A 19,304-nucleotide genomic window follows, 5' to 3' on the forward strand; every position below is an offset into this window, starting at 1 on the left:
CACCAAAAGCAGTATAAAATTTAATCTATAAATATTTTAAATGTATTGAAAGGCTAAAATGAAAATCTAATCATCAATTGATGGGGAAAGCCAAAATAAACATGTTGAATCTCTTCACATAAATCTATAAATTAAATATTTATTTAGCAATAAGTCTTAGTTTTACATGAGAATTTAAATCATTTTATTTTATAAATTCTAAATAATTGACTAAAATTATGAACTTCAAAGAGTTCTGTTTCTAGCTCTAGCAGAACATTGGTTATACCTGCCTATGTTAACAATTCTATTTAGCCAAGACATATAAAGCAATAGTTTCAGATGCTGGACAGCATATGATACAGTCATATGATTCTTGAAAGAGTGAGAAAACTTAATATGAGCTCCATGTTCAATAGAGCTTTCAAACTGCCTCAATGCTTGCAAACAACAAAACTGAGACACTTGAATAATAGTCCACAGTGCCAAGCGAGAAGCAGTAAACAAAGCTAGATGTGAGAAGCAGAAATATAAGACCAATTCATAGAGTAAAACTACAAATAGAGATGACACGGGTGTTAGAATTAGCAACCAGTGACTAAAACAGTTAAACATTTAATAGAATAAGAAACATAGACTTTATGAACTAAAAATTGACTGGATATGCTTAACAGAATTTGGCCTAAGATTGCGTAGTTAGAGTTTTAGGAGCCTAGGAGATAGACTATGACAGAATAAATATTTCATCAATAAGAATGAAAGTGTTTTTGTAAATTTGATTTAAAAAAAAATCAACTCCATATCTAAGAAGCTCAATGAATGCCTAAAGGATAAATGAAAGTAAAACCTTACTTAAGTACATCATATTAAAATTCCAAAAATACCATATGAAAAGAAATAAAGCTGCTATGTTAATTATCTTGATTTAATCATTCCATATTGAGCTCATCTAAGAAATCCTTCCAAAGCAGATAAATTGAGTACCATAAAACTTGTGGAAGGTTTTTTTTTGAATGAGATGTTTTAAGTGTTGAGAGAGAGAGAGAGAGAGAGAGAGAGAGAGAGAGAGAAAGAGATAGATTTGGGCATATTTTCCTAAAGCATGGTGATACCTAAGGCAAAAAATATCTCAAAATAAAGAACTGGGTAAAGCAAGAAATAAAAACATAGGTTTATAAATTAACAGAACTACAACAAAGGAATCTCCAAAAGAATAACTAAATTTATCATGCAAATCCAATGATGATCCTTTTTTTTTTTTTTTTTTTTTGGTAATAGGGATTGAACTCAGGGACACTCAACCACTGAGCCACTTCCCCAGCCCTATTTTGTATTTTATTTAGAGCCAGTGATGATTTAAATCACTGACACAATTTTAACAAAAGTACAGTGGGACTGTGTGTAACATGAATACTTACCAAATGACTAGGGAGGTTGGGAAGTGATAGCAAAGTTAGGAGTCCTAAGGTCTCAGGAATGAAAGGAATGGAGGGGGAATGGGAATAGAAATGACACTGAATGAATTGGACATTACTATCCTGTGTGCATATAAGATTACATGACCAATGAGGTTCCACATCATGTACAACCCAAAGAATGAGGAATTATTCTCCATATATGTATAATATGTCAAAATATACTCTGCCGTCATGTATAATAAGAACAATTTTTTAAAGTAAAAAAAAAATGTATGTTTTATTCTGTGAAAATAAAATGGCTGTGTCACCTGCAGAAATCTTTTAAAATACTAAATAGTAAAACAGTCTCATGACCAAAATCCTTAAGGAGGCAAGGCAGCAGATCAGCTTATTGCTCATGGCCCAGCAATCTTTGATCCAGCATAAATTCAAAGAGCTATCCACAGCAAAAGAGCCCCTGGTGTGACTCATAATTAGGTTTATGCTACTGATGAAATAAGCTCACCAAGGAATGCTTAAAAATGTAAATATAATTTTAAAACCAAATTATCTGAAAATGTAGGTTTAAAAAGACAAAATTAAGCATGGCAAAATCGTGATAGGTAATTTAAAGGCAAATGCAATGAGCCCAGACAAGTATTTTGCTCCAACCTGGAAATCCTGTGTACCATTCCAGACTGATTATGGTGAATAGAGAGCAGTGACTTTGAAGTGTTTAGCTGTCCATGGGGTCATAACCCTCCATCCAGCAGGCTGCATTTGGGATTCTCTTTAAGGGTAATAACTCTGTTGCTTTTGTGCAGCAGCATGTACTGAAAAAAGCTTGTATTGATTTTTTTGGATTTTCCAAGTTAGTAGGTAAAAGGTTTGGTCCAGGGAAAAGCAGATTTCTTTGGTTGTGCGTATAAACCTAGCTTGTGGAGTACATAAAACAGAAAGTGGGAAAAGGGTTCTGTGATGACTTGTCAAAGTGGAAGTCTCTGTATAATGAACTAAGAAAGGGCATTGTAAAAAATCTACTGTACTTTTGATTTTGACCTTTTGGAGGCAATCTTTCAGGGGGTAGTGAAAAGATTAAATTAAGAAAAACTTCCACTAACTCACCAGATCACAATCCAGATATATCAATTCTTATTCTGAATGGGAGTGGACTAAAGCAGCAAGGATGCCTTTAAATAATGACCAAGGATATTTTCCTTAAAAATAAAGGTTCAACAGTCCAAGAATTAACATTGGTCAGTTATAACACACACTACTTAATTTCTTGTTATACAATTCTTAAGAGACTAAATGTTTAAACTTTCATATTTCATTATCTGTGACTTGATTTGACACATAGTATGAAAGCATCAAATCCTGAAGGTGTTCAAGATAAACCAGAAAAGTCTCTACCATAAGCCCAGCCAATACTAGTATTTGTGTGTGTGAGTGCGTGTGTGTATGTGCACAAGCGCACGCGTGCGTGTGCACATGCATTTTTTTACCCTTAGAAGTTGGAGAAAATAGGTTAAGGAATCTATCACCGTCTTATTGAGATAAATTTAGAAATCCAAAGGGGAACAAGAGGAAAATAAGACAATACAAGACAAACATGGCTGTTTGTGTAAAGCAATATTTTCAAAGAAATAGGCTTACCTGGTAACTTGGTTAGCAACCTCCTTACCTCATCTAATTACCTACCTAGGCATCCCTGCCTGGAGAAAGTGTAAGATTATAACTGACCCTTTTCTTACTTTGGACTCACAGATGAATACAAATTACAAATGATAATAACATATACATGTATTAATCATTCATACATGCCTTAGGGAAAAATTAGGTCTCTGGTGGGATTTAGAGAGGAAAATATTAATTAACCCTTCACAAGAAAATAACCCATTCATATTTCCACTAATCTATCTCATGCAGAGCCCTATTTTTAAATTATAAGATTATTAGTACATGGAAATACTTAACTAAGTTTGACTATAACTACTAGCAAGATTATAAAATGACAGTGCTGTAAGTCTTAGAAGTGAAATCATATTTGTCTTTTATGAAAGACAAAAGGAATATAAAAGAGCTGAAAAGGGGTAAAGAAGGATAGGGGAAGGAGGGAAGATGAGGGATTTCCCCTGACATCAGAGCTGTCATAAGTACTTGCTATTTCCATCTCTGTGAGTCAGAGTTAGAAAGTCATTTCTGATGATGGAAGACTGCTGCTTGCTGGAGAAGATTTTTTGCTTTGTTTTTACTTTACACACTGGGAGAGCAAATAAGAAAGAAAATCCATTTCTGCATTGAGTTTGTTTTTTTCTATATCAGAATACAGCAGGAAAAGAGAGGATCTGGGTAGTGACAGAGGAGTAAGCAAAAGAAGATGATAAAAAGTTTCCCTGAATGGAGTCATGTAACATAGTTGTTGACCTGTTAATAGGGGCATGTGACAAAACTGGATGCTGGAGATAGGCTGTCGGCTTCTACAGCTTGCCTCCACAACCTGTTAGCCATTTCCTTGTTTGTAAAATGAAGCTCTTAATCTGCAAGTAAATATAATCTTCCGTACCTCACAAAACTATTTTGAAACTAAATAAGTTAATATATGTAAAACATCTTCTCCTTGGTCTATACTCAAAGGACTTAAAAACAGCATACTACAGGGACACAGCCACATCAATGTTTATAGCAGCACAATTCATAATAGCTAAACTGTGGAACCAACCTTCAATAGATGAATGGATTAAAAAAATGTGGCATATATACAAAGTGGAATTTCACTCAGCAATAAAAGAGAATAAAACCATAGCATTTGCAGGTAAATGGATGGAGTTAGAAAAGATAATGCTAAGTGAAGTTAGCCAATCCCAAAAAAACAAATGTAGAATGCTTTCTCCTATATAAGAAGGCTGATTCATAGTGGGGTAGGGAGAGGGACCATGGGAGAAATAGATAAACTCTAGATAGGGCAGAGGGGTTGGAGGGGAAGGGAGGGGGCATGGGGTTAGAAATGATGGTGGAATGTGATGATCATTATTATCCAAAGTACAGGTATGAAGACATGAGTTGGTGTGAATATACTGTGTATACAACCAGAGATATGAAAAATTGTGCTCTATATGTGTAATAAGAATTGTAATGCATACCACTGTTGCATATAAATAAAAAAATATGTAAAACACTTGCTGCCATCACCACTTGTGTAAATAATTAAATGACTCAGATATTTAAGTGAGATAAGTGGGTAAGTGAGATTTTTTTCTGAAGAATATATACTTTTTTTTTCTTGCCTCATGGCTCTATTTTTACTTTTTTAATGATATAACAAATTCATCTTAACCATAATTGTTTGTATGCTTTAAGTCAATAATAATTCCCCCCAAAATACAGAGGGATATCATCATTTGTGTTCAATTAAAATGATAAAGCTTAGCTCTCAGGAGAAATATAGTATTCAAAGTGTCTCTTTAGACTTAAGAAGCCATGAACATAAATATTTCCAAAGTGTTACAGAATAGTTTATTAGAATTTTAAAAATCACACTTAAAAGAGAAATTCTTCAACAAACTATTAATTTTAGAGACTAAAATTTACATGTAGCTCAGTCGTCCTAAATGAGAATATAGTTCAAGGAGAAATATATACAATATCAATGAAGAAATAATAGAAATGGAAGCAAGGGTTCACATTTAGTAAAAGATTCTCCATAAGCAAATCACATTTAAATAAAGCAGTGGTCTTTATATTTTCGTTTTGGCTAATAGTCCAAAAGACTAGTTCAATTCAATACTTATTTCCTTAAGAGAATGGAAGTTTTTCTGGGCGCAGTGGCACATGCCTGTAATCCCAGCAGTTCAGCAGGCTGAGACAGGAAGATGGAGAGTTTAAAGCCAGCCTTAGCAACTGCGAGGCACTAAGCAACTCAATGAGAACTTGTCTCTAAATAAAATACAAAATAGGGCTAGGGATATGGCTTAGTGATAGAGTGCCCCTGAGTTCAATCCCTGGTATACACCTCCTCAAAAAAGTAGAAGTTTTATTTTCAGATAAAAATAATAATTTGTCATTTATTTTCATTTAGTGTACCTTTCTGTAGCTATAGCTCTTTCTTTTCAAAATTATTTATACTATTTAAGCTTAGATAAAGATATTAGTTTTATAAAAGAATAATGTAAATAAATTAATATTTTAAAACATTTCAAAAGTGAGCCATGCAAAGCTCAGATGGGGAATTTTTAGTACTTTAATTTTATAGTTATTCAGGTTTCAAGAAGAAACATGTTTTTATATACCAATTTTTGTAATCAAAGTCATTTTCAGGCATCATTAATTTTCTTTCTATAGTGGCACAGAGTGGTGAATGTAATGAGTTTTCAGTGATAGACGACTGTATGAATCCACAAGACACACAAATTATATTGTCTTTCTATAATATTCTCAGTGTAAAATAATAGGAGAATGAACTGGATGTGTTCCCATCACAGGAAATACCTAAGATTTGTTTTTTTGATCCAAACTATTTTCCAAGTTTTAAAGTCAAAGATAGTACTCTTTAAAAAGTGGTACACTGAATTATTTAGGTATAATATATACATCTTTTTAAATGATGAGTATTAAGTTTAACCTTAAATTATAACTTTTTCCATACATTTTCTTTATTTTATTTTAATCTTTCTTTCTTTTTCAGACTCTCAGGGCATTGTAAACTGTTTTTATTCCAGTAGGTGTCAGGCTTTCCCAGGGTGCAGACCACAAAGCAGGCTAACAGTTATGTGATGCTTAATTCTATGTTTAATCGGTTGTTCCTGCAAACTGTCCCTCTTAGCATTTCCCCATAAATAATGAATTTTAAAAATTATAGTTTTATAATCAGAAAAGCAGAAGGTGTGGAAATACAAAAATTTACCTGGACTATATAAGGACTTGTTATATTCTAGCATATAAAATACATTAGAGGTCTATACATTCAGTAAAAACAGTGAACAGAAATGGCAAAGTAGTATAATAAAGTAAATGATTAATGCAAAAAAATGGAATATACATAATGTTTAAATACATAATGTTTGGAAGATTATATTAATTTGATGGTTTAATTTAATGATTTGGTTGTATAACTGAAGATAATTTTTAAGTGCAGTATTAATTTCTTAAATTACAAATAACAAAAGATATGAAAAATATATCTTTTGAAATATTATATTAGAAGTTGCAACTCATTCAACGTAAGCCTCCTTTTGTAAATAAACAAGTTATACAGTTTATAGAAAAAGAATACTATGAACAAAATTTTAAAAGAAGTTATCATTACATTCATCAAAAAAAACATTTTTTTCCCTGCATATTCAATTTTTATCTTTTCATAAACATTTTGAACCCAGCTATATATGAAATAAAATGAAGAAAGAATAAGATACAAAAAATAGAAACTGAATTAACCTTAATTCTTTTTCTTTTCTTTTTTCTTTTTGGCATTGGGGATTAAACTCAGGGGCACTCAATCACTAAGCCACATTTTTGTATTTTATTTAGAGACAGGATCTCACTGAGTTGCTTAGTGCCTTGTTTTCGCTGAGCCTGGCTTTGAACTCTTTTATTTTTTAAATTAATTTATTTTTTATTTATATATGACAACGGAATGCATTACATTTCTTATTACACATATAGAGCACAATTTTTCATACCTCTGGTTGTAAACACAGTATATTCACACCAATTCGTGTCTTCAACCTGTACTTTGAACAATAATGATCATCACATTCCACCATCATTAATAACTCTGCCCTCTCCCCTCCCCTCCAACTCCTCTGCCCTATCTAGAGTTCCTCTATTCCTCCTATGCTCCTGCTCTCTACCCCACTATGAATTAGCCTCCTTATATCAAGGAAAACATTCAGCATTTGGCTTTTTGGGATTGGCTAACTTCACTTAGCATTATCTTCTCTAACTCCATCCACTTATCTGCAAATGGCTTTAAACTCCTGATCCTCCTGTCTTGGTCTCCAGAGCTGCTCGGATTATAGGCACACTCCACCTCGCCTGGCACAAACCTTAATTTCTGATCTCTTTCTTCTCTGTTTCATTAAAAACAAAACAAAATGAAAAGAAAAAGTGAAAACCTCAACAGAGCTGTCTGTAACTGCCCTCTCTTTTTTCCACCTTCCTGCATAGCTCCATTCACTTGGGCCTGAGCACAGAGTTCACTTCACTGTTTAGCTTCATGTCACTGTAGTAGTGGATATTTTTGGTCTTCATTTTCCTGCCTTTTTCAGCAGCATTATACACTGTTGATAACTTGCCTCCCTTCTTAAAATATTTTTTTTCTTTGTTCCATGGGCCATTCCATTTAAGGGCTTTATTGCCCTGGTACCTGCTGCCCTTATTCCACCAAATATTAGAATTTCTCTGATCATGATTATAGAATCTTCAGCATCATCCATATCCATAACTTAATATATTTCTATACTAACCCTTTCCCAGATTCTGCTCCTACACTTGATCTTCCTCCTGAGTTTCAAACCCATCCCAAACCTGTTTTTCCACACAATTTTTTTTGGGGGGAGGGGGCAGTGGTACTGGGGAATAAACTCTGGGCACTGGACCACTGAACCACAGGGTCTCACTGAATTTCTTAGTGCCTCATTTTTGCTGAGACTGGCTTTGAACTTGAGATCCTCTTGCCTCAGCCTCCTGAATTGCTGCTGGGATTACAGGTGTGCGCCATTGCACTGGGCTTCCACATAGCTTTATTGAATTCTTTCTACAAACCCGCCACTACTCTGGGCAGTAAATAGAATAATAAAACGGGCAAAGTTCCTGTGTTCGTGGAATGTATATTCTATTGTGCAACGACATAGACCAAATAATTTTAAATAAGTGCAATGAAGGAGAAAAAAGGGTCACAAGATTGGGGTAATCTGCAAGAGGATAGACAACTTTACATCAGTTATTCAGAGAAGGTCTCTTTGAGGTGACATTAAAACTGAAGTTGCAAATGAAAAGGAGGCCCTCACTCTAAAAGCTGAAGGAAGAGCATTCTAGTAAAAAAAAAAAAAAAAAAAAAAAAAAGGAGCTTTTTAGAGATGCATATTAACTTGATATTAACTTGACATTTTCAGTAAGCAGAGAGAAGGCCAGTGTGCCCAGAGAAATCCAGCAACCTGAGTTTGGAGTGTGATGGTCAGTGAGATACCAGATTTCACAGATTTGAAGACACACATTTCTGTGAATCCAGAATGTATTCTGAAATCAATGATACTCTTCAGCCACAATTGGTCAGACAGTAGTTAGTGCCATTGCCTTATAAATATCTTAACCAGTTTTTGTATTTTCAAGTTCATAAAAGAATGATGTGATAAAAATTTCAAAGTCTAAAAGATAAATAAATCTAAGAATTCTAAGAAATTAGGTGTGATGTCATCTTTTTCCTTCTTATTAGTACCTAAAATAATGTGTCACAATGATGAAGTCTTACATCCAATGAAATGCATTAATCTGACTTAACTGTCTAAAATATCTCTCACTTGCATGGGGCATAGATCATGGAAGACAAGTGTGGAAGAATATGGACCAGTTAGAAAATTATTGGTAAATGATTTCCAGTTTTCCCAGCACCATTTGTTGAAGATGCTATCCTTCCTCCATTGCATGCTTTTAGCCCCTTTATCAGATATAAGATAGTTGTAACTTTGTGGATTAGTCTCTGTGTCCTCTATTGGTGGATGGGAATAGAATGGTGGTAGCAAAGTTGGAGAGAAGTTGAGGGATTTGGGAAATATTGAAGGGCTTAAAGGACTTTATAGATAAGATTTTTTTAAAAGGAGAGAAAAATGTAAAGGATATATCTAAATTCTACAATTATGCAATTAATCTTTTACTGAAATGATGAAGATTGAGATGCATGTGTGCAGGGGTTGGGGAATGTGGGAGAAGCTAAGGAAGTTGGATTACATCAACACTTCATTGTACCTATTGTCCTCTCAGGTTAGGCTCACTGACTCTGTAAAAGAATGGCAGGCTGTTCCTTCACCTGTTACACACTTAGTAGCTTCATTCAGAATGTGTACTGCTGTTTGATTCAACATCAGTATTTGTGATTTCTTGTTTTTCTTCTTCCCACCCCTCCCACAGGGCATGTAAGTGTTTTTGCTTACTATTGACTCCTAGCATAACCATAGCACTGGAGTCAGATTAGGTGTTCAGCCAATACATGTTCAACACATAAATACCCTAGTCCTAATTTCTTCTTTTATTCCCCAACCATTTCAAGGTGCTTGGTCACTGATTAACACCCACTCTGCCACACAAGAAACCATAGCTCTGTTGTAGCTAAGAGTTCTGCAGCGCTAAAATGAGAGAAAATGCATGATGACGCAAAAATGCACCAGAATAACCATGTGGAAAGGAAGTTGTCATAGATAGAAGTATTCTTCTTACTAAGAACTACTATAACATTCCAAGAATGATAGGATGGAAAAAAAGGAAGATGAGTTTATAACAAATCAACCACACTTTGCCACGGAAAAATAATATGTCTTTGGGAAAGAGTCTTCTTCATATTCACAAATTGACCCACGTATTTCACATTTAATTTTCTTAAATATTTATTGTGCACCTAGTAAGCACAAAGATTTTGCTATCACTGAAAATATGCCCCTGTATGCTCTCAGTGATATATGTCATTAATATTGAATAGGCACAATTCTGCTGTTCCCCAAAATAAACAAGATTAATACATGTTCGTTAACTCTCTATTATAGACAAAACCTACTCATCCCACGTTGAGCATTTTGTAATCTGTAGTATTGATTTTACAGTTAAAAATTTCAAGTAAATAAATTCTAAGGGAATAAAGTTTTAATTAAAATCAGATATACACCTATATTTTTACAAATTGCATAACCTTTGGGATATGGTAAAAATGACTCAAATAATAAGAAATACTTATTCACAAATTCATTGGTTTGTATTCTTCCCAGTGTCTTGCTCCTCACCTTTGTATCAGCACCAGCTTGAACAAATGTCGTCATGCAGCAGGTGCCAACTACTATTTTACTTTTAAAATATTATTAGAAAGAAATTTAACTTAATTTAGATCCCAAGCATGTTTGGTGTATTGAAATCATTTTATTACAGGTAAAATTATTTTACAAGTTTAATTTTGTAACCCTCAGCTTCCAGTATTCCAAACACATTGATGACTATGAGCTTTAAAAGGAATAAAACACTAGCTGAGCCAGGACTGTTTTTTCTTTGTTTTTGTTTGGTTTTTAGTCTATTTGAAAGCCCTCTCTAACAATACTCCTTTAATCTTGGTTTTATTATTTCACTTCAGCAATTGACACTGGACTAACTTTAATTTGAAATCAACACATAAGTAGTCTTTTCTAATTTATCACATTCATGACAATGAACACAATATGATAACAATGCTAATAAAATATGATTTGTTGAGAACCTTCCTGTGAGAATCATTTGTATAAGCATTTTTCATTATTTTGAATCTGGATGATAAACCCATAAAATTATACTTTTATCTGCATTCCCCATATGATATCTTTTTTACATTTGAGGAAATTAAAACTTAGGAAGATTGGTTGATTTACTCCAAGTCATGGGTTGTGACAGCCCTAGAGCTAGAATTACAACCTCAGCCTAATTATATAAAAAGTATTTTTGCATACTGTAACTCAGTTGGTTTGGTCTGATGATTGATTACTGTATATTTTCTACAATTCTCCTATTTTAATTTTCACATCTGTTTATGTCTCCATTAAAAAAATGGAGAACTTTTCTTTCAAGTTGTGGATGTTGTAGTTCTGAACACAAATAACACATGGAACTAAATAAAAACCTAATTAAGCCACCATGTTGCTACTTTGGTAGTGACTATTCCAAGTTAACAATATTTGCATAATTGAATAAAAAAAGTGATTCTGATTATATCAGATAAAATAAAATTGTTGCATTTTACTTGTTCATCTTTTCTCGACTAGGTAAGGTAAAAATTGTAATAGTGGGATTACAATTATGATCTGATTTTATCTTGAACTTGAAATAATTTTCTGAGAGTGAGGTAGTTCAAGCAAAAAGTTAGCTTATAATCTTATAGAATTTCTAGTCAGACACAGAAAAAAATAAAAAAAAGTGTTCCTTACTTTCCTCTAGTGGTTTCAAAACTTGATTTTTGATAGCTGGATCGTTGACTTTGAGGGCTGTCTCCTCTGCTGAGGTACGTTTCTCTTGGCGATCGATTTCCCATGCCTCTAACTGAATTTAAAGAGATGTCTTGTTCATTTGACTTTCTGGCAAAGCTCCGAAGAAATTTCAGGGTGGAATTAGAAAGAATGACCATCTCTGCTCCAGGGCTGACCTTGATGCTGGACTCAGTTGGGAGGGTAAGATTTTGAAGCCCCACCACCCCTTCTTCTGTCTTCCCTGTGGGTGTGAGTGTTGGGTTTCTCGTACCTTCAGGGAGGATGCTTGTCTCAGAGGGAGGCAGCAAGGATTGTAGAGGATTCTCTTCAGAAGTTCTGGCTTCAGGTATTATAACTCTCTCAGCAGATGGGATCTGAGAGGTTGACTGCATTCGGAGACTTTGTTTTTTATTTACTGAAGAAAAGGCCATATTCTTCTGGAAGTTTTCATCCTCAGGTATAGTCCAAGAATGCTCAGTGCTGTTAAGCCCAATGCCCCCACTCCATAAACTTGAAAGCAGGAAAAATAACTTTGTGCCCTTCATCTCAACAGATTAAAACAACAAAGAAAAATTCATGTGAAATTTGAAGATAAATTCCTTCAAGCCTTTGGGATGTCTGCTTCTATACTGAATGTGCTAAGACAGAACTTTGCCAATTTGAGATGTGTAGAGGAAACAGGTTTCTGTGTTTTGTGGTGGACTCAGGAAGTTGGATTTCCTGTTTCTGCAGGCTTTTTGTGATCTGTGACCTCTGCTAGGATGGATCTATGGATGTGGTAGAAGGACCTCTGACAAAACTAAGGGAAAATGGGAAAAAGAACACAATTATTATCAGGAAAACCCAATGAGAAAACCATGAGCAACTTTCCTTCCGAAGTATACACATGATTTTGAAGAGAAACTTCACATGGATAATGGGAACTATGGAATGTTGTTTATAGAGGCTAAAGGAAAAAGCTTAACATTTTGTTCTGGACATAGGAAATGGAGAAAACATTTTGTGATACTTCTTTTCCACTGTGCCATATCCAGAGAGTCACATTTTATACAAATGTATACTTACAAGCACATAAATAAAGAAAAACACCTTTACAGTGTCTGTCTTTCATACATCACAAGATGAGTTATTAAAAATTAGGGTATTTATAAACACCTTCAACTGCATCATTACTTGAACTTAATCTCAATGATTATAATAACAAAAAAGGAAGCCTGAATAATTGTAAAGAAACTTGCTTTAAATTTTGTTCTTAGAACTCTGCCACTGACACTGACTAATAGAAGGAATAATTAGAATGTCACCTTATCTATTTTTAGCACTAATTTTCTAGAGGTTGTGTGTACCACTGAAATAAATGAAGAAAAATGAGTCATATGAAAATAAATTAAATAGTATCATATAAAACACACATATATCTTTGCTGTAGTGCACAGAGAACTAAATTGATCAAAAGATTTTTCTAGGTTTACTTTTTTTTTTTCAGTAGTGGTGCTTCATGAGATGTATGATATCATTTCTCCAGCAAATCTCTGATTCCTAGGATTCTATTAACCTCTTTCATCTGCAAAATTCCTTATCATGTACCTATATACCTTAGACAAATATATGTTAAGTTATAAGAATTTATCCTCACATTTAGTAATAATCTAAACCTTCAGTCGATGCAAGGCACTCTCTCTTAGATGATGGTGGGATTACAAAGGAAATCAGGAATATTACTGGATATCAATTTTTTAATGGTCATTTACATGTTATTTAAAGATTAGATACATGTCTAATTAATCTTTTGTCAACTTCTTTGCCAGGCATTAGGTTCTTGCTAAATATTCATCATAGAATTTTTTTTTCCAGAATTGGAAAATTGGAAACCTGCTTCCATTTGGCTCCTGTGTTATTGTAAATATGTGTTCTTGTCCCTAGTTCTAAACACAGGATATTTGATGGTTTTAGGTATATGGATCTGCTCTTAATTAGAGACATAGTCTTTGTACTACAGAAACTATCAGAGACCTAACTTCAAATTCTGCTGATATTCACTAATAGCCATCAAATAAAATTAAGAAAAATAGTATTCCTAGAATGACTGACAGAACAATACTCAGATCATTGCTTCTTCCAGATACTTTAAATACTATTATTGAATTAAATTTGCTGTTAGTTCATATAGTTGGACCTCTTCATTCTGCTACATCCCTATTTTCCATTAGACTGTTTATATTAAGTTATGTTTTTACCATATTGCTAACTTATTTGCTTTGAGCATTTTATAAAAATAAAACATAAAATTCATTATGTTATGAGCTCTCAGGAGATTTTAATGTCATTTTTCATTGTATCATTATCAGGATTGAATACACACTGCAAATTGGGTTACCTCAGTCTCTTCTGGGTTTCTTTACAACTCACATAAATTTATTTTCTAACCACTAGAAAAAAAATACAAAATGTATTTTATTAAGTTAGAAAAATACAAATGTGAGTTAAACTAGAACCTTAGACTGAGGACTTCACTGTAGATTGTGTTATGTATTAGTTGAAGCTATTTTTATGGCTTCAAGAGTTATGCTTCATAAAAGGCTATGGGTATTATATAACTTTATTTTTCATATAAGAATTTTTTATTTTCTTAAAACATTCAAAATAATATTTCCTTATAGCTTTACTCTGTCATTTGGAATTGTTAAAAATATTTTTCCCCACTTTTTGTTGGTTGAAAATATTCAAAACATATTACCTTTACATGTGAATAAAGGGAGTGACATGTATGCAGCAAAAGGGTTGGGAAAGGAAAGAAACAAGTTTCCTCATGATTTTGATGAAACAATGTGGTGCATAAGTTAAATTTGGCATGCTATATAATTATAACAACCATGCTATATAAATATTCTCTTCTCATTTTACTTATAGAAAATTAGTGTTTAAGAATAACTTCACAGGGTAACACACTAGTGACTCATAGAACACACAATTTAGTTTTAATTTATATTCTACCATTTGCTAGTGCCCTCCAAAGAAGTAATAGACTTCTAAGTTTAGAAAAACTGTAAAAAAATAATTTTCAAATTGTTTTAAATTCATCTTCTTAAACAATTTTAAGCTACTTTTCTTCTCTCTCTCTCTCTTTCTTTTCTTTTCTTTTCTTTTTTTTTTTTTTTTGTACTGGGGATTGAACCCAGAGACACTCAATCACTCAGCCACATCCCCCAACCATTTTTATATTTTATTTAGAGACAAGTTCTTGCTTAGTTGCTTAGGGCCTCAATAAGTTGCTGAGGCTGCCTTTGAACTCATTATTCTCCTGCCTCAGTCTCCCAAGATGTTGGGATTATAGCTGCCACCTTACCGAGCTACCAAGTCCAGCTTCAATTTTTTATTTTTATTTCACTCCTGAGTTTAGATACTTCTAAGAATCTAATGATTTCTATTAGTCAGAGGTTATGAAATTAGAGGGAATGTTTTAGGTTTTTATAAGTTTGCCTTTAGTCTAATAGTAACTGCTTATTTCATTTCTGTTGGGCATCTATTTTAATTCCTGCATACAATTGTAGGAGCTGATGATGTCATGTCCTTGACAGCACAGGTATTATTACAGTCCTTTCATTTGCTAGAAAAGAGCCTCCAGGAAGACAGAACACTTCGCCATTCCAGGAATCCAGAACAGTGTTTCATAGGCACTCAGAAAATATTTATTGAATCAGTGAATGGATAGATGTAGCTATGGATGTGTGAGGAAGTAAAGGAAGGGAGCTCTATTGCACTTCTCATAGCCTCAAAAGACAGAAAGCAATGTAAATAGATGTACTAGAAAATTATCCACCAGAAAACTTTAAAAAAGATAATTACTCCCACCAAACACTAAAATGAAAACCCCACCCCTCCCAGCAAAGGGGGTTAAATTTCCACCTCACCAGATGCATTGGGGTGCCACAACCCTTGTTTTCCTGCTGATGGGGGTGGGGGGAGTCAGAAAAGTGCCAGTAGCCAGGTACAGAGGTGCAAATCTGCAACTTTGCTACTAGAGACATTGAGACAAGAGGATCACATGTTTGAGGCAAGCCTCAGCAAATTAGTAAGACCCTGTCCTAACCAAAAAAAAAAAAAAACAGGGAGATATTGAGGGGATGCAGCTCAGTGGTAGAATACTTGCCTGGCATGCATAAAGGTCTTGGGTTTCATCCTGAAAAATATAATAATAAGGCTCCATTGTGGTCCCTGCCTAGCCCTCCAAAGACTTGTTGAAGAGCGTGAAAGAGAACTCAAATATATAACTTTGAGACATGCTGAGGCCTGGCTGAGCACATTTTTGGAGTAAAGCAGAAGGAGATCTCCCCTAACAGTGTTTTGGTTTTTGTACTAGGGATTGAACTCAGAAGTGCTTTACCACTGAACTACACCACCAGCCCTTTTCACAGTGTTTTAATCACCCCTCTCTACTGCATTAGCGAGGGACAAATACCCACTCTAGGGTTCTGAGGATGACTGAACATGTAACACCCAGCAATAGATGGATGAGACAACACCAGTTCATACATGCACTCACAGCCCTGGGGAGAAGAAAATAGCATACCACACAGGGTCATGCTCAGAAGCAAAGTGAACACTCAAGGACTATTGGAGGCAGGTTTTGTAAGAGCAAGAGTGGCATGTTCCCTGCTTCCAAAAGAGTGTATCATTGGCTTGGTTGAATAATTCTGTGGGCTGGCAGAAAGTTGAAACCCACTAATCAGTGATAAACAGGAATTGCGCCTGGCCTTCTTGATAAGAGGGATCATCTGGCTAGGAGACTTTATCCTCAAGAGCAGAGTAGGGAAAGGAACTTGCGGTTAGTCCATCCAATGCCCTTGGTTTTAGATGTTAAAGCAGCACATAATATTGTATCTTAATTATAGGCCTCACACAGCACCAAGAGCTTTTTTTTCTGTATTGCAAAGAACAAAGAGAACTCCCAAGCTTAGCCGATGCTCAGGTATCAAGTATAGTTAAAAGAAATTCCCAGTTATGGACTTTGACATATTTTAAAACCATGATGAGTTAAATTAATTACAGCTTTACTGATTTTGGTTTAGATTAGACCTGCCTCATTACAAATTGGGGTTACTTAGTCCCCATATTAAGGCAGGACAGGATAACGGTATATACGTCTCTGAGATAAATATTATTTACTACACTTTTTATTGTTCCATTACACATAATGTCTCTCATATAATCAAATTTTGTGAGGCAAATGAAGAAATTAGAAAATTTGACCTATAGACATGTAAGAAATCCTCAATAGAAAAGGATCCAAAAAAAAAAAAGCCCAGATATTGAAAATATACAGAGAATTTAAAATAACTATTCTAGAATGGTGTAGAAAAGTGGACTACATGTCTGCACAGAAAGAAAATTTCATCCGACAAAATTACTTAAAAGGAAAAGTAAAAATGTGTTAGGAATCCAAAATGTGACATCATTAAGAAAATACTCATTTGAAAAGCTTAAAAGCTCACCAGAAAAAAATTAAAGAATCAATTAACTTGAAGAAAATTTAAAAAGAAATTATCCAAACTAAAACACATCAAAAAGTAAATATGTAGAAAAAGCAAAAAGTGTCTGAGATCTATAGAACAATTTCATATGTTTTAACATAAGAAATAGGACAAATTATTATTTTTAAAAGATAATAGGTAGAAATTTTCCAAAATTGATGACACATATTAACCCAATCCTTCAAAAAGTTCAGGAATACCCTATAGATAATAAGAGTTAAATATATGCAGGTAAAATTCTGAAAAACCAAAGATAAAAGGAAATTATTGACTGTAGTCTGGAAAAAAAAATGTCATACCAAAGAGATAAAACATTGTAGAAGACTTTTCATTAAGTCAAACAGATGAGAGAAAAGAAGAATGACATCTTCATAGTGCTCAAAGATTTTTAAAAAACCCTACCTATTTAAAATTGTATATCTTGTAAAAGATATCCTTCAAAAGCAAAGAAGAAACCATCATAATAGGAAAAACCTGAAAGAGGTTGTTTCCAGAGCACCCACACTATAAGACATGCTAAAGAAATTGTTCTTGCTAAGGAGAAATTAGACCAGGAGGGAGAAATGAAGACCAGTGGGACAGTTATATATGTAGGTAAGCATAAAAATCAATATTATTTATTATACATAGTAAATTATAATACATTATATCTTTTTTTCAAAAATTTAAATATTTAAATAAAAATCACACATTTGTGTTAAAAGTATGCATCACTTTTAATTATAAATCTGATCAATGATCAGATCATTGATCAGATTTGTAATTAAAAGTGCAGGCTGATGTAAGGTATTTACAACCAACACAAGGGTGTAAATACCTTAAATATAAAGAGAATAAATATTCCAATTAAAAGTCAATGTTTCTTTTATACTTTTGGGTGGAACTTGAGACTATTATGTAAAGCAAATTAAGTCAAGATCTGAAGGTCAATGGTCCATTGTTTTCTCTTCTATGCAAAAGCTAGAGAGGAAAAAGGAAAACCAAGGAGGGTCATGAAAATCCAAGGGGGATCTTTAAAGGAAAGGGAGCAGGGAAGGGAGGTGGGAAGAAGGGAGGAAGTGCTGGGGAGTGATACTGGTCAAATTATACTGTTGTACAGTATGCACATATGAATATGCAACAACAAATCCCATCATTATGTACAACTATAATGCACCAACAGAAGAATTTGAACGAAAAAACAAAAATCCAGGCAAACAAAAAGTCAGTGTTTATCACAGTTAACAGCCAAAATAACAAATAAAGCAAAGCCTACATTATTTCCCAATTTGAACAGGCAAATTTTATAAATATTACACAAACAAGTTAAAAATAAAATGTTAAAAATAAATACCATATAAACTGTAAACCAACTAAATATTAGAAAACTGGTTAAACTGTATTTGTATTAGACAACAATGACTTCAAGACAATTTTCAAAGACAAAGAGGGAGATTTCAAAATCTTCAAAGAAAGTTCACCAAGAAGGCATAACAACATTGTATTTAAGTGCATCACATATACTTTCAAAATGCATAAAGTAAAAATCCACAGAACTGCCAAGGGTGTCATAAATCTGTAATCCTAGCAACCCAAGAGGCTGAGGCAGGAAAATTGTAAATTCAGTCAGTCTGGGTAACTTAGTAAGAAAAATGTCTCATAATAAAATAAAAAGTGCTTTTGACCAACTAAAGGGAGATATAGACAAATCCATTATTATAGTCACAGAGAGGCAAATAATACAGAATATTTTAATAAAATTATCAACCAACTAAATGTAATTGATATTTATAGAACATCCATCAGCTGTAGAATTATCTCTCTTCCTACCTCATCAAGGTATTGGACCCACCTGATCTTGAATTTAATTCTCAGAGCTTTACTCTAAGCACCAGAAATCCCAAAAGACTTCTGTGTCACTGACCTTTTCTGTAAATTATTTTTCCCCCCAGTGGCAGAGATTGAACCCAGGGCCTTACGCATGCTAGGCAAGCACCCTACCATTGGGCTATATTCCTGCCCCCTTTCTATAAATTCTTGTTGGACAGATTACTATTTCTTTGAATTTTCTCTTCTTATACCAACAAAAGGTTAGGTTAACACTGACTTACCTTTTCAAGATAATTATAGAAATTCTTTAACTCTCTGTGTACTGGTTTTGTGCCACATTCTCAGTTTAATGGCATATAAACTATGTAATCTTATTTATTTTCCCTAACAACCCTATG

General features: G+C 33.8%; 1 protein-coding gene across 2 annotated transcripts in view; it reads right to left on the minus strand.

Annotated features, from left to right (window-relative positions):
• The window catches only part of Mmrn1 (multimerin 1), a 52,861-nt gene extending 40,750 nt beyond the window's left edge, over positions 1–12,111 (minus strand). For both annotated transcript variants that reach the window (XM_076864794.2, XM_076864793.2), the window contains exon 1: positions 11,528–12,111. In XM_076864794.2, coding sequence (XP_076720909.2) covers positions 11,528–12,111 — 584 coding nt within the window. The remainder of the gene's footprint in view (positions 1–11,527) is intronic.
• Positions 12,112–19,304: the final 7,193 nt, after the last annotated feature.

Source organism: Callospermophilus lateralis, chromosome 8 (assembly GCF_048772815.1).
Source record: "Callospermophilus lateralis isolate mCalLat2 chromosome 8, mCalLat2.hap1, whole genome shotgun sequence".
NCBI classification, from domain to species: Eukaryota; Metazoa; Chordata; class Mammalia; order Rodentia; family Sciuridae; genus Callospermophilus; species Callospermophilus lateralis.